Below are 16,800 nucleotides of genomic sequence, written 5' to 3' on the forward strand. Positions count from 1 at the left end.
ACAATGATCAATAAAGCAAATAGTATGCTCGGTTTCATAAAAAGATTTAGTTACAATTTCAGTGATCCATACACAATAAAAACATTGTATATAAGTTTTGTAAGATCCATTTTAGAATATTGCAGTGTTGTATGGGCACCCTATCAAGAACTGCACTCCAATCGAATAGAATCAGTACAAAAACAATTTTTATTATTTGCTTTCTAGCTAGGCTGGACAACATCTCCCCTTCCCCCATATGAAGCTCGTTGTATGTGAAAAATGCCACAATTCCATGTTTAATTGACTTAGTTTCACACAGGATTAGCTCTGAAAACTTAACTTGAAAATCTAAATTTTTATGCACCAACACGAGCCTTGCGAGCACGGAATATGTTCAAACCAACTTCGTTTCGAACTTTATATGCTATGAATGGTCCACTTACTAGAATGATGAGAACGTACAATAAGTACAGTAATGTAATTGATGTGACAATGACGAAAACATTATTGAAAAAGTCATTGACTGAAAGATCATTGTATTCGTGAATTACAGTTTTGTCATACATGTTTGCTGCGTTGCAGTTCGTAATTTATTATTAATACTAAAGACATGATACCTCTTATAATTGATTTTCATAAATATAGCTATAAATTATTCATTAAGTATATTGTAATTGTAATGTAATGTATGTAATTTGTTTGTAATATGTAATAGTTTGACGAAATAAAGAAAATTGTTAGAAAATTATTAGAAAAAAATTGTTAGACTTTCTCCATAGAACACTGTGCCGAAGAACCACTCATCAGCTTTTCTACACATTTGGTTGGGGGTTCTAATTGCGAGGAGTAGCATATGAAATGCTCCATTTTCCGGTCACACATCGTTTTCGAAGAGTATGGGGTTGTTCCGTTCAAATAACAGTTGTATTGAAGGTGAATCCTAGCTCCGTTTGAAATGACTGATTCGACTTGATAAAGGCTATAGATTTCGTTCACTAGCATTGGGATCCTCAGAGTGTATTCAATCGAGTTTTCAATGGTAAAGACATACGATTTTGCGATTTCTAATACTTGCTCTGCCATAGTCACGTCGATTCCTTGATTTCTTAGGACATTTCGTGCAACGGTTAGTTCGGTAAGGCTGATTAAACGACTGCTAGGAATGTTGAAGCGGGCCAAAGTTATTGCTTCCTCGATGGTTTCGATTTGCTGCGTTAGCTCGTCTATGTTGAATAGCAAGTTTACTGAATTGAATCCTTTGTTGATCTTCGATGTCAGGTTCTCGTGATTGGATATCAGAACGTTAATTGCTCTAGTTATATTCCTAATTTTAGAATCTATTCCTGTATTTATTTTGATTTGCTTATTTTCTTCTTTGACAATATTGTTGATTGTCGAATTGATTGTTCTTACACAGAGTTGTAAACAGTCCACATTTTCGGTGACGTTCACGCATACCAAAAATATCATGTCAGAGCCGGTTCATCACTGTGAACGCAACCAAAAATGTTTCGGTTTGATTGGCTCTGAACCCTACTAACAGTAGCGTCAGCTGAGATGTAGGTACTTTTCTAATTTTTAAACCCTGTGATGTTGGCATCATCCGAGCTGATAGGAAGAGGCCACTAGCAGGGTGCTGTATTGTAAATACAATTTCCAGCAGAAGCTGCCGCCTTATTCTGCATACCGTATTATTTATGTGTTCAATTATACTTTATTTTTAAAAAAATAAGAATATAATTATTGTTAGATATGTACATATTGATCGGTTTGTTTTTTTTTTCTAAAAAAATGTTACATTTCTGCATGTGTGAAACATATAAAATACTTGTTCATAACTGGCTGCTTATAGTTCCTCTTATACCAATTATAGAGATTAGGTATAATTTTATCAAGAAGCTGTCTGTTGAGTTTTATGAGCAAGATATCTTCGAGGTGGTCATCGCTCATCTTTGTGCGTTTATCTGACAGTACTAAACACAGCGCTCTGAAAGAGCGTTCCACAGAGATTTGATTGGATTGTACTGAGAGTAAAAGCATTGCAATTTCATACAGTTCAGGATGTGTTCCTCAACGTGAGAGCCAATGTTTTCTTAGATCAAAGGAATGGTTCTGATGCGGTTCAAAATCCAAGGCACTGAGCTGTCGAAGGAAGGAGTTTTCTGATGTTTGCGAGGCTCCTGGCTCAGGAAGCGAACCTCTGAACATTTCTGTTAGGAAAGCGTCGACATTAATATTTGGATCATCCTGGTTGCTCGGCAGTTGAACATTAACCGGTACAGCTATCTGATTCATGGTTTGGTTTCAAGTATTGTTCAATCTGTTCCATGTTGCAACGATGAATCTGTAAAGAATGTAAAGAATAAGCTTCAAATCTACACATAGGAGTCATGATATGTTCATTATTTTTACTCACTCGAACTTCTTATTTTTCGTCGATGGAAAACAATGAAGAGTTGAGGTAATTGAAGCGTGGATCAATCAATAGAGCTGCTTTAAAGATCATGCTTTCCTTTCGTTGGGTTAACCGGCTGAATAATGCCATGGACAATGACTCTGTGAAACGGTTTTCTTTTATTTTTCCGACCTCCATTACAGTTTTGATCCACACTAGGTAAAAGTCCGGCAGCGATGTATGCACAACTTGCATATTTTTGGTAGCCTCGGAAACGGGTGCGAATGCTGCCACGTATTCGTGAATGAATCCTCATTGTTCCGCAAGATCTGAAAGTTATAATGAATTTTAGGATATATTTATGCTTCAAATTCAACGGTCATACTCAATTCCGGGTATTGCGAACCCAGGTCACGGAAGAAAGCTTCGTGCTTACTGTAAAATTCTATCATCTGAAAGACGCCGTTCCAACGTGTTTTCGAGTAAAGAGGAGACAGTGGTTGTTTATGGAGCTCAAAAACGGATTTATACTGAATTTTTTGACAACTTTTGGCAACCATCGTGCACGACCGGATTTCAGCATCATTGAATTTTATCACGTCCATGACAGCGAGCTGCAAGGTATGCACGGCGCATCTTACTAAAGTAATGCTGTTATAAAATTCTCGCTCCATAGCATCAGACCAATCTTGGAGATTGTCTGTATCTTCGTCTTCTCCATCATCGATCGGAAAAGGCATCGTTTGCAGATATGATTGCAACTGCTTAACGGCTGCAATCATGTTGCTTCCGTTATCACAGGTAACTGTGAAGATTTGATCCACACTTATTTCGTATTCTGCCAGCATCTCCTCGGTCTTTGTTTTCAGAACCTTTGCAGTGTGTCTTTCCGTGATTTCCAGCATTCCTGTAAGATATTGTTTGTAGTATAGATGTACTCGAATAACCACTCAAATATTCTTACCGATAGTTCTTATTATTACTTCTTGTCGTTCATGATCAAAAAATTGTATATTGACTCCTAAGATGTGGCGTCCATGTTTCGTTGCACAGTCTATTTTCAGACATACCAGTTTTCCCCTAACTTCAATCTTGATGGCCTCACGTACTTTAACTGCACTTGTGGTCAAATGTTCAACAAGTTTGGCCCGGTTAATGTTAATATTTAAAGCATTGCAAAGTGGATTAAGTAGTAATTTAAGACCATCCCATTCCACGCAACTGAGTGGAACATGGTGCACAGTAACGAGTTTGATAACTGCCTCGATTACAGTTTGTCGGTCGATGGCCACCAGTTTCCTAGAAATTTTACGCTTCTTCGATGGCACTTCGGTATCTTCCTTGAACAAACCCCGAACCTTCGCAAGCGTGGGATGTTCAGTTCTAATGTGACGGATAAAATTTCCTGAATCAAAATTTTGCTGCGCCTGCCGATATTTGCAATTTAGCGATGCATCAATCGAGCAAACCACAAATCCATTTTCAAACACTGTACACACTTCTTTTAAAATACTCCTGAAGTTTTTCTTCTCTCCGGATGTCGCCATATTTGAGAATCTTTCGAATTAGTTTAAGAATTCAACTTTACGAACAATGCTCAGCGGTTAGAAAACGGTCGATTTTATTCAGGAAGAGCATCGATGAAAGATAATCTGCGTTTGTCGTTACCACCAGTGTTGCCACAAGTACAGATTTATCTGAAAAGCTACAGATTTTTAAATTTTTTTTTGAAATAATTTATTCATGAAGGTGCAGATTACAGTTTTTTGTCCTAAAGTACTGATTGATACTGATTTTTTCAATGTTTATGACAGGTGGGATTGGTCGATCAAATAAGTAAAAGATGCGATTTCAATAATTCGACACTCAATGCTGCTGCGATGTTGAACTCCAGAAACTTTCACAATCCAACAAGAATCGAGGTAGTATTAGAAGCGTTTCTAGGTTTCTATGATGAGAATTTGCAAGAGTTGGAAAACAAATACCGTGCTCTAAAAGTGAAATGACTCCGTAATCCAATCATATTATTTTCGGTTTGTTCGCATTTTCGATAGCTCGTGTTCAATATTCTTACTATATTTGACTTCTCGGAAATCGTCAAGCTGATTGTAACAACAACAACGCTAAGCTTCTAAATTGGCTCAGCAACGACAGATTTTCGAAGGAAAGAGTAAAACTGAAAATATTATTAACCCTCCCAGTAAGGATGATTATGTGGCAACACTGATTACCACCATAATAGTTGTCTCTCCAATTCGCGTTGATGACATTGTGCTTCGTTTTCCGAGTTTGGGAAGTGACAATAACAATAATAAATTTTCAGGGGAAATGAACACACTTTTAAAATAAAAATTATGAATAAGAATGAACTTTTCCGCATCGATTATGTATTCTGTTTGTTGTTTATTCGCGAATTGTGAACGAGTATTGAACGAAAAATGCTTTTGATGATGTGGCGTCTCAAATAAATCTCAAATACAAATGTCGTGTGTTATATGACATTTTTTTACAGGAATGTCGAATGAACTCGTATTCAAGAACGTAGGTGACAAAAGGCGGTGAACGTTATGAAAATTGTGTCAATGACGGTCCCCGCATACAAGCCTGCTCTTACATCGTCAGCGTCAGGCCTCTCAGAAATGTATTTCCAGGCCCTACCTAAACTATCCCATCGTTTTGTTCTATTGTTCATTGGACTAAGCTTTTTGAACGTTAACATGAGTTTCTCTATTTTTGCTTCTAACATGGGACTTAATATTTGATCTTGCGTTACAATTACTTGAACTTTTGTGAAAAGGTCATTTACAACTTCTTCGATGGGGTCTAACTCAATGGGATGGACAATCCTCAAATAACTGTGACTAATCCTTGCTGGTCCTAATGGAAGAATTATTACACGATTTTGTCTCAAATCATGTATTCGTAAGTCTGCTTGCCCCTTCGTCGCGAGGCACAATCTGGAATGACATAATTATAGATGGTACATGGTTACAAAATTCTCTTTAAGTCTCTTCAGATCAGATCAGCTGTTTTGTCTCTATTGGCCTGATACATCTCGATAATACACTTTGACTTGCGATCGGAAAAAGAGGTCGAACCTCGTGTTCGCGGCTCTTTTATTATCTACTTCTATTTATTATAGTATTATTTCGTGATGAAATTATTATAGTAAATTTTTTCGTGATGAAATTTATTCTGAGATCGATGTAATGGGGGCGAAGTAAAGATGGGCGAGCGCTCACGAGCCGCTCATTTGAGCCGGTACATCAGAAATAGCGTACGATCCACGGTTCTTTAAAAAAGAGCCGCAGCTCTCAAATGAACGGCTCTTGAATGAACCACGGTTCAAAAAAGACCCACGGTTCTTTTATGAGCCGTGGCTCTTTTTGAACCGCGGTTCATTTAAGAGCCGTTCATTTTAGAACCACGGTTCAAAAAAGAAGTACGGTTCATAAAAGAACCGTGTTTCTTTTAAGAGCCGGCATATTGATAAAGAACCGTGAATCGGACCCTTGTTCTGACGAACAGTGGCTTGCGGCAGTGCGGAAGAAATATATGTTTCCCGTGCTGTTTTTTAAGCGGTTTCATTTAACTGTTTGTATGTTTGTAAATTTTGGCGGATTACATATTTTCTCGAAACCCCATAAATATGGGATGAAAGGACTTGATTAGTAGGACATAGTTATTTATGTAAAGTGGAAATCCAAGATAGCGGCCGTTATAAAATGACAGACTACATATTTTGCCAAAACCACATCAATATGGGTATCAAATGAAAGGAATTGACTAGTAGATCGCAGTTATTTATGAAAAATGTAAATCCAAAATGGCCGCCACCTCAAAATGGCGAAACATGTATTTTTTTTCAAAACCCCCTCAATATGAGTATCTAATGAAAGTACTTGACTAGTAGGACATAGTTATTTATGTAAAATGGAAATCCAAGACGCTAGCGTCTCACATTATCATGCCGGGTGTTCGGGTTCGATTCCCGTTCTGGCCGGGGGATTTTTTCGTCAAAGAAATTTCCTTCGACTTGCACTGTGATCACGCGTATTCTAGAGCTTGCCCCTCGGAATACATTCAAGGCGTGTTATTTGGCTTAGAAAATCTCAACTAAGTATTAATAAATGACGCTAGTTAATGCATACGTTGAGATGGCAAAAGTTCCACAGGGAACGTTAACGCCATTCAAGGAAATCCAAGATGGCGGCCGTTATAAAATGACAGACTACTAATTTCGTCAAAACTCCATCAATATGGGTATCAAATGAAAGGGCTTGCCTAGTAGATCACAGTTATTTATGAAAAATATAAATCCAAAATGGCGAAATATGTATTTTTTCAAAACCCCCTCAATATGGGTATCTAATGAAAGTACTTTACTAGTAGGACACATTTATTTATGTAAAATGGAAATCCAAGATGGCGGTCGTTATAAAATGACAGACTACATATTTTGCCAAAACCTCATCAATATGGGTATCAAATGAAAGTACTTGACTAGTAGAACACAGTTATTCATGAAAAATGTAAATCCAGAATGGCGACCGTTACTAAATGGTAGACTACATTTCTTCTGTATCGAATGAAATGATGCGACTAATATAATATAGCTAATTATGAAAACATTCCATTCGAAATATTTTAAAAACGTTTGAGATATAAAACGGGGAGAAAACTGTGTCTTTATCGAAAACTGCTATACTCTCCCGACTGATAATTTGACATGATCAACATTATATGGATCAAGAGAAATCAGTTCTAGTGATTATAAAAAAGCTGTGTAATGAATTGATTTCTGAGCTGGTAAAGTGATTTACAAATCTTGAGTTAGACGAATTAGTAGCCTAACCAATGCTGTTAGATCCTTGTTTCAAGCAGAAAGGTTTTGGGGGTAACAGAAAACACAACTATGCACACCAGTCGTTAAGGATGCTAATAATGACATACATAGAATACACATTTACGAAACTACCACAAATCGTTGGTGATGAAGCGCTGTCATCTGTATGGGAGGAGTTTGATGCATTGGTTGGCAATCTTCGATCCTCACATGATCCAAAAGCTGCTGCAACATCCATTGTAGATAATCATTTAGCGGAACCACATTTGCTGAGACTAAGCGACCCTTCGTTCCGGTGGAATGAAAGGAAATCTATCTCTCCGCAGCTCTATCTTTTTTTTTTTGAAAATATTATGTGTTCCGGCGACTTCAGTACCATGTGAGCGAGTTTTTCCGAAAACAAGACAAGTTTGCAGTGAAAGATGTAGTAGACTTTCATCAGATAACATTGAAAAGATAATGTTTATAAATAAAAAAACAAAGAAGATCATTGTGATGGAAATATATCAGAGAAAACCTTCAGTAAAGTAATATTTTTACATTTCTCTGCACTGATTATTGTTTTAAACATTATTTTTTACGTCTTGCATTATTTACATATCCGAATAAACCAGTTCTTGAAAAGAGCCGTCGAGCCGCTCAAATGAGCCGGCTCTTTTTATTGAGCGCACGTCACTGAGCCGCTCACTGAAACGAACCGTTTTGCCCATCTATAGGGCGAAGTGCCCATTCAACGAGGATATGGAATCGAGGCGGCACCAAGCCGCCGAGGTGACGCAATCTGAGTCGGCCGCCGACCCGCCATCGGAAGCGGCGGCCTCTCGCAAGCAAACCTGTGTTTCACCGATTGCCCGATTTGTTTGAAACATAGGAGACGATCCTTTAGTCAGGTCCGACCGAGCGTTAGCGAGCGTCGAACGGCATACGTTTACCTGGTGCATAACGTTTGCCCGGTTAATCATACATGTCATGTATTTTGATCTCAGAATAAATTTAATTGCGGAAAAATAAATTCATAATTAAAATTCCACTTCAGTGCCATAATACGTATGTACCAAATTTTTTTAAGTAAACTGGCTGCGCCATCCATATGAATGAACAAACTTCATAATACGTTATAAAACTGCATTCTTTCTTTTCTTATCAATATTTTTGATTTCTTTCATTATTTTGAAAAGGATTTTGCTCAACGCCACTATTTCTAAAATTGCACCCACGAACATACTTCTCTGCCGTAATCTCGCAAAGTGACGCAAGCGCCAGAGGTAAGAATTTTCAGTACGGGGCTTTTTGTAAAATTGCATGTATAATCAGCATACGCGTACATTACGAAAATCTGATCTGTACAAAATGTGAATTGTTGATGGAAAAACATTTTTTTTTTTATCTGTATTATAGTGATTTTCAACTCATTTGGCTGGTTCGTCACTTTTTACTTCCATTTTTGGAAGAATGTCGGGAGTGAGAATTGAACTCGTGACCTTTAGCGTGAGAGGCATGGATGTTACCACTATGCCAGATCGCCTCCACCATGGAAAAACATTGCCATCGGTTTGATTTTTGAAAAAAAAAGCAGTTTTATTTAAGCTATGCTACCAACGCCAGTTAGTTGTGGAAACAGCATATTTAAATCACTGTTTCCACAACCGATTGGCGTTCATCCATCAAAGTATGTGAGAATCTGTTTCCAATTATTTTTTCCAACATGCTGCCGTTGAGCGAAGCATCAGGAAGCATCAGGGAGAAAAATTCACACACTTTCCCAACTTTGTAGCATGGTTAACGTAATTGAGAACCCGATTGTAATAATTATGGACAGCACCGATTTTTTCGAATTCAAAATGCAATTGAAACCATCCGTGTTAAATAGCATAATGCCGTCCGAAATTATCCGAAGTAAAACAGATACAGTTTACGAGAGGATGTTTTGAGTTTTGTTACAAGATGTGTTTCGTTTCGTTTGGAGCATTTAGAAGAGTGCAGCTGTTCACCAAATCCGACATTTACCCTTCAAGCAACACTCAGCTTCAATTTATCCGATAAAGAAATTGAACAGACGAGGAAAGTAAATATCGTCAAGAACCTTTGTCACTTGATGCCTGAAGAAAAAAGACACTACATATTAGGGAATCCTTGTAATCAACAATTAAATTAATGTTCAAACTCATTAATTTTTAGTTCTATTTAGTTCTAATCTTTATGAACTATATGTGAGAACAGCACTTCAATCTAGGATAAACTTTACTTTAAGATGAGTTTGATTTTATGAATTTAAAGTACATGGTTTTGTGAGCTTCCTAGTACATGATTTGTAATTCTGAAACAAAATTGCTATTATAAAAGTAACATTACATGGGGATGGACTGTTTTTGATTAAAATATTTGGCATGACAAGCTTTTCGGAAATGTGTTTTTTACAAGAAAGAAGCCAAGTATCTTTTATTATGCTAAACGTTCATTACGGAGGATGTTGTTATGTGAAATTTGCTGTCCCTGCTCGTTCATCGTACTCTATCAGAACAGATAAAAAAATCACATCGCATCACTTTCAAATTACGTCACAACATAGGGAAAATGGCCCCACCACAGTGGAAATGCGCCACTCCGTTTTCAAGCTTTCACGGGGTAATTTTTTCACATTTCTGTAAATTTTCACAGTTGTTTGGAAGGATTTGGTATTCTTTATCGATCTATAACAAAAAAAGTAAAATGTCAATGTTGGCGTTTGCGTCACTTTGCGAGATTACGGCAGTTCTTGAATGGAAATGAACACTGATCAGAAATAAATATACAAATACTTCCTCATAATAATATTTGCCTGTTATTCGAATAGATTCTTCTTTCGAGTAAGTGTCACATTCTGGTAGATGTTACATTCGTTACGGGTAAATGTTTGATTCGGGTAACTGTTACATTCGGACAATTGTTGCATTCGGGTGAGTGGATTTCGGGTAAATGTGACACAATCCCTAAAACAATTTGTTTATGTATTTTTTCATAACATATAAAAAACCTTCGGAAACACCATCATGGTGAACGCAACTTGTGTAACGTTATTACAGAGTTGCGAGAACTACGTATACTAATATCACGTCATAACTTTATCCGAAGCGTGTACCAATTAACGCTTGATTTGGAAACCAGCTTTCGTTATGAGGTGAAAATTGTTTAAATTAATTTATGCTTTCCGAAATCACTCCAAATGTTGAAGCTAATATGGAAATTCCACAATCGAATCCGCATAGTTTGATTTCTTGCAATCGTTGACTGCGTGGTACGTGATGGAATGTTGTCCACCGTTTTTGCTGTTGGTGTATCGTTCGCTCTGACGCTCGCATTCTTCTGAATGTTTAGTTTCATCTGGAACCCGCCCTCAGGAGACCAATCGACAGCATCTTTTTCGACGCACGAGTTGATCTCTCCCGGGAGCAGTCACCTCAATCAACAGGTAAAAGTATTCCCGTCGCATAGCCCTGGTCCGAACACATGTTTTTGAGAACATGAATACTTTGGGAATGTGCTATTTTACGATCACCAAATTCACAAACCACTCCGGTTGCGTTTATTATTTTCATTTCAATTGATGCAAAATTTGCTTTTACTTCTGTTCTCGCTGCGGTAGGCAGTTCAAAGTGTAATAAATTGCAGTTCATTAATAATCATGTCCAATAAATCCATTTCAGCTGAATGAAGACTGACGAAGGAAATACCAACATGCCGATGTAATACCGTCGGCGGCACTAACCGCCGATGAGACATTAAAAAACCACCGAGATTCAGCATTTTGAACGCATCATTCGATAACAACAGAAAGGATTAAATGAGGCCCACCTCGTTTTTTTTGTTTGTCGTTGTAGTTTTATTTTGCCATCAGTCTCCGTCCAGACACCGTGGAGCTGCACGGTCATTATCAACTGCTAAATTCGATTTGTTCTACAGACGAGGCAACTGACCAGACTGACATTTGATTGAGTAAGAAAAAGCATTCGTCATATTTCTTGTGCTGATTGCTGGTATCCTTTTTTCACCCTCCAACTTTTGAAACAAACAGCATCCTCCAGGAAGAGGCAGAGGCACAAGCGACTCATTTTCAGCTTCACGAGCAATCATACTTTGGCTGCGTTTATCCCGTTCTTGATCCTCTTTCTCTCCCGAAGCTGCTCGCCATGGAACGGGAAATTTATGGTGCTTAAATCAATAAACTTCCAGAGCTAAATTAGATTTTTCTCGTGTGTATGCGCTCTGCGCTCTGCGCTTCCAATCACAGGTTAAACAGGTAATCTGCATGATTCGAATGGTGGTTCCGTACCAGAAATAACTCTCATCAGAATGCCATAAAGCCTGGTAAGCAGTGTGTGCAACACCCGAACATTGTATGCGGCGCACAAAATTGCCGCGGAACCTACAGCTCGATCACGAGCTGGCCATAAAAATCCGTGTGAAGTGGAGGATCTCGAAATGAACAAATAAATAAATGAGATTTTTTATGAAATAATTTATCTAATTTGTTTACTTTGTCTCGTGGAGTCGTCGTCGTTCCGGCCCATGGAAACCGTTTATGCAAATTTAAGACAGGATTTAATTTTCCAATTGGCCTCCGCTCGCAGCCCTTCTTCCCAGCTAGCAGATCCTGCGCGGGCCAAAAACGAGGTGCAGCGCGCTTGGTTTGTTCCGGAGATTGGAATCGTAAATTCTGATCATCGACATCGGAGGAAATATGAGTTTAATTTTGCATCGGCGCGAGAGTGCCAACAGCGAAAATAAATTTGAAAAACAAACAAAACTGCAGCCTAATGTTGATTGAACCGCAGAGCTCGTTGTTCTTTTTTCGGTCCTCGGAAATTCGTTCCTGGTTTGAATTGCCTGTGTACCATAGTGTTTGAGATGAGATGAAACATTATCATGAAGCAATATGTCATATACACGTTTGACTTGCAAAGGTTGATTCCAAGCGCAGTTTGAGCTTCCAAATTTTAAGAAATAGATATCACTAGCTGACCCGACAAACTTCGTCCCGCTCAAAATTTGTTTTTTGTTATCAATACCTTCAAACATTTACGTTTTTTTACTATGAGTAAGTCCATGGGTCCAATCGCAGAACTGTTCATTGATTGATCTTCTAATCGACCCTATTGAATTTACCTTTTACTATAAAATTCCTAGTTTTTCTAACAAAACTCATCATTATAATATCAGATTATTTTCAGACACAATTCTCGTTCAAGATTTTTCAACCACTTGCAAATGACATGTTTCTCCGTTTGGAATAAACGCTTGCTATAAACTGAAACACTCTTCCAATCCTTGACCGGACGGTATCCCCTCCGTTATTTTGAAAAAAATGTGCTGAAAGTTTGTCTTACCCACTGAGTCTACTATTCAACCGCTCCCTAAATTCTGGCATATTTCCCGAAATATGGAAGAAAGCCTATGTATTTCCAGTTTTTAAAGGCTGTAAGAAAGAGGTCCAGAATTACAGAGGGATCGCTTGCTTATGTGCAATATCCAAATTATTCGAACTCATCGTCTTGGATTATATCTCGTATACATGCAAGAGTTACATAGCTGAACAACAACATGGATTCATTCCGAAACGATCCACAACCACAAACCTAGTTGTCTATACATCGTTTATTGCTCGTGCTCTACAGTCGCGTCATCAAATAGATGCAGTTTACACCGATTTTTCGGCGGCTTTCGATACCATCAATCACCAGATAATCATTGCAAAACTTAATCGTCTTGGTTTCAACGGCTCCTTTCTTAGTTGGCTCCAATCCTATTTGGTAAATCGGCAGATGTCCGTCAAAATCGGTGACTCTATCTCCAAGCCTTTTGGTGTTACTTCTGGCGTTCCACAAGGATGTCACTTAGGACCATACATCTTCCTGCTTTTCCTGAATGACATCAATTTTGTTCTGGATTGCCAAAAATCATCTTACGCGGACGATTATAAACTGTACCATTTAATCCACAGTGTACAAGACGCGGCATTTCTCCAGTCCCAAATCGACGCCTTTGCTGCGTGGTGTGATAAAAACAGAATGACTCTCAATCCCACCAAATGCTCAATCATATCATTCTCGCGTAAACGCACTGCAGTACACTTCGAGTATAAGCTGCGGGATCGTATATTACAACGAGTCAGTTGTGTCAAGGACCTAGGAGTTATGCTCGACTCTAGGCTTACTTTTCGTGAACACATTGCATATACTACAACGAAGTCATCTAAAATGCTTGGATTTATGTTTCGTACCACAAAACATTTCAGGGACATACACTGTATAAAAGCCGTATGTTGTTCCCTGGTCCGTTCGATACTCGAATATGCAACGATTGTTTCGTCGCCATACTACCAAAACATCATCCTACGTTTAGAAACTATCCAACGCAAATTTGTCAAATTTGCTTTACGGCATCTACCTTGGAGTGATCCCAACAACCTCCCCAGTTACAAAGATCGCTGCAAACTCATCGGACTGGATTCTTTGTCTAATCGTCGATACGTGGCCAAAATTTGCTTCATCTCTGACCTGTTACTGTCGCACATTGATTGCTCAGAACTTTTACAGAATTTCAACATTCAGCAAAGAAATCTGAGGTCTCACAAATTTCTTCAAATACCGTTGTCACGCACGAACTACGGTTATCAGTGTTTAACCACCATTGAAACATTTATTGTACCCTAAAACCTCCATATGCCTAATTTGGATTGATTAGTTCTCGAGTTATGCAGAAATTTGTGTTTCATTTCTATGACAGACCCCCTACCCCCCCCCCCTCAGAAAGGTGGGAGGAGTGTTGAACTACTTTAGAAATGTTTCTTGCCCTCTAAAAATGCCAAATTCGGTTCAGTTTGCTTGATCAGTTCTTGAATTATGCAGACATGTATGCTTCATTTCTATGGCAGTGTTTAATTTGTATCGCAGAACCTCCCATCCGAGCTCCCGGAGCTTCTGGCGCGTCACCAAAGAAGTGTGTGGCCTGGCGTTGTCCTGATGGAAGACAATGCAGCCTCTGTTTATCAAAGATGGCCTCTTCTTCATGAGTGCTACCTTCAAGCGGTCCAGTTGTTGGCAGTACAGGTCCGAATTGAGCGTTTGGCCATAGGGAAGCAGCTCATAATAGATTATTCCTTGACAATCCCACCAAACACACAGCAGAACCTTCCTGGCCGTTAATGAGGGCTTGGCCACCGTCTGAGCCGCTTCAGCGGGCTTCGACCACGACCGTTTGCGCTTCACGTTGTCGTAAGTGACCCACTTCTCATCGCCAGTCACCATCCGCTTCAGAAACGGGTCGATTTTGTTGCGATTCAGCAGCGATTCACATGCGTCGATACGGTCAAAGATGTTTTTTTGCGTCAACGTGTGTGGCACCCATACATCGAGCTTCTTTGTGAATTCGAGCTTCTTCAAATGGGTAATAACGGTTTGATGACTTATCCTCAGCTCTTGGCCGATGCTACGGCTGCTACTATGCCGGTCTTTCTCGGCTAATTCAGCGATTTTGTCGCAATTTTCGACGACAGGCCTTCCGGAGAGTGGCGCATCTACACTACACCAGAACGAAAACGTTGAAACCATCGTTGTGCGGTGGAAATGAAAACTGTATCGGGTCCGTAAACTGCACAAATTTTATTGGCAGCTTGAGATGCATTTTTTCCTTTGTCATAGTAGTACTGTAAAATATGTCGGATTTTCTCTTTATTTTGCTCCATATTTGCGACACTATAACTCACGAACGACTCAACCAAACAAAACACTGTCAAGGACTATATTATAGCGCGCAAAAATACCTTTCCAACAAGCTATATTTGACTCGATACAATGAATACAACTAGAACTACGCGCTTACAACGACACCTCGCTCATAAACCGCAGGACTTTTTTGACAGCCTAATATTTAGACATAAGGTCGGTGTTCAGTCAGACCGGACTAAATAACATAAGTATGATTTCGAGTAAATCGTACTTAAAGTATGGAGCTTTGCGGTTTTAGTAGCCCTCAATCATTTTCCCCAATTGTTTTTCTACAGCTAGTTACTCTAAGTACTCTTTAGTAAGGTCGTATAATGGTATTATTATAAAAACAATTTTTTTTGATAGATTTGTTCCACTATGAATGAACAATTTTATGATGAATCATATGATGTATTCAGTAAACCTACCCAATGAAATAAACCGGTCTACGGCTTGAAACAGTACTTCACTCACCAAAAATGATCGATTAGAATGTATTTTCAAGTACAATTCTTGATTTTCTAAGAAAAATATACTTAGAAACGGGTCAGGGTGATTTTCAAAAAGAGTACTTGCATTCAATGAAAGACCACAGTTGGATTTTAATTCAATCAGCAAAAGTTTAGTATTTACGATTTTCAGTTAGCGCTCAACTTCCGAGCTGATCAGTCGACGTTTCTAGACAAGCAGATTTCGGAAGTCGTTCACGGACTACTAAATATGTTTTTTTTTTTATCGGTTATTCTTCTAACGTTTTCCGCGACGTGACACCTCGCGATGCCGCGCCGCGAAAATACGTTTCGCGTTGACTATTCGCAGTTTCCGAAGTTACTCTACCATGAAGAGATCCATAAGTTCATTAGGAAAGAACTTGGTCTTACGAGAGAAAATGTTCTCCAACTCCAGCCCAGCAGACGACTTGGATGTACCTTCGTTAAGGTCAACGACTTCCAACTTGCCGAGAAGATAGTGCAACAGCACGACAACAAACACGATTTCATATTTGATGGAAAGACCTACAAGATACGAATTACGATGGAGGACGGTTCGGTAGAAGTCAAGTTGCTTGAGCTACCCGAGAGCGTCACTAACGACCAGATTACCGATTTCCTCGCAGAATACGGCGAAGTCATTAGCATTCGTGACCTACTGTGGGATGACAGATTCAGCGAATTTGGTGGTGTAAAAACCGGAGCTCGTGTTGCTCGAATGATAGTCACCAAGAACATTCCCTCTCTCGTTACAATCCAGGGCGAAGAAACTGCGTTGAGGTACAAAGGACAACGACAAACTTGCCTACACTGCCATGAGTTTGTACACATAGGCATTCCATGTGTACAAAACAAGAAACTGCTGGTACAGAAGCTCGCAGCAGATCAATCGTACGCTAGCGTAACGAAAAGTAAACCGTCCGAACCCTTACAGAAAAAAACAAACGAATCCAAGTAAACCGACAAAAGGTCCGCGTACAATCGGACTAAACGATATTGCGGGTCAACACCCAAGTCTCCTTGGAGTAAGTGAGATGCAAACTCCAGTACCCAACAAGAAACACACTATGCCACCCCCCGCAACACCTGCGACAATGAAACCCACCACATCGCAAGCTGTAATCCAGCTCTCGCCGATTTCTGTTCCGAACGCGATCACATCGCATCGCAGGCCTGATGGCAATGAAACCGATTGCTCACAAACCTCCCAGACCTCGAATAACAGCCGACGCTCACGAAGACAACCGCCGGGCAAGAAAATGCGCCATTCTGGAGAAAACACCATCACCACTGAACATGAACTCGTGACAATTTCTGACGACGAATGCATTTAGAAATGGATAA

The 16,800-nt window shown here is 39.2% G+C and overlaps 1 protein-coding gene across 1 annotated transcript; it reads right to left on the minus strand.

The window, feature by feature from the left end:
- Nucleotides 1-744: 744 nt before the first annotated feature.
- On the minus strand, nt 745-13,749 carry LOC129773441 (uncharacterized). The gene is made up of 3 exons (XM_055777048.1): nt 13,679-13,749; nt 4,978-5,334; nt 745-1,390 (listed from the first exon to the last, which is right to left on the minus strand). Exons 1-3 carry the CDS (start codon nt 13,747-13,749, stop codon nt 745-747), a joined length of 1,074 nt encoding a protein of 357 aa, XP_055633023.1.
- Nucleotides 13,750-16,800: the final 3,051 nt, after the last annotated feature.

This window comes from Toxorhynchites rutilus, chromosome 3 (genome assembly GCF_029784135.1).
Source record: "Toxorhynchites rutilus septentrionalis strain SRP chromosome 3, ASM2978413v1, whole genome shotgun sequence".
Taxonomy (NCBI): Eukaryota; Metazoa; Arthropoda; class Insecta; order Diptera; family Culicidae; genus Toxorhynchites; species Toxorhynchites rutilus.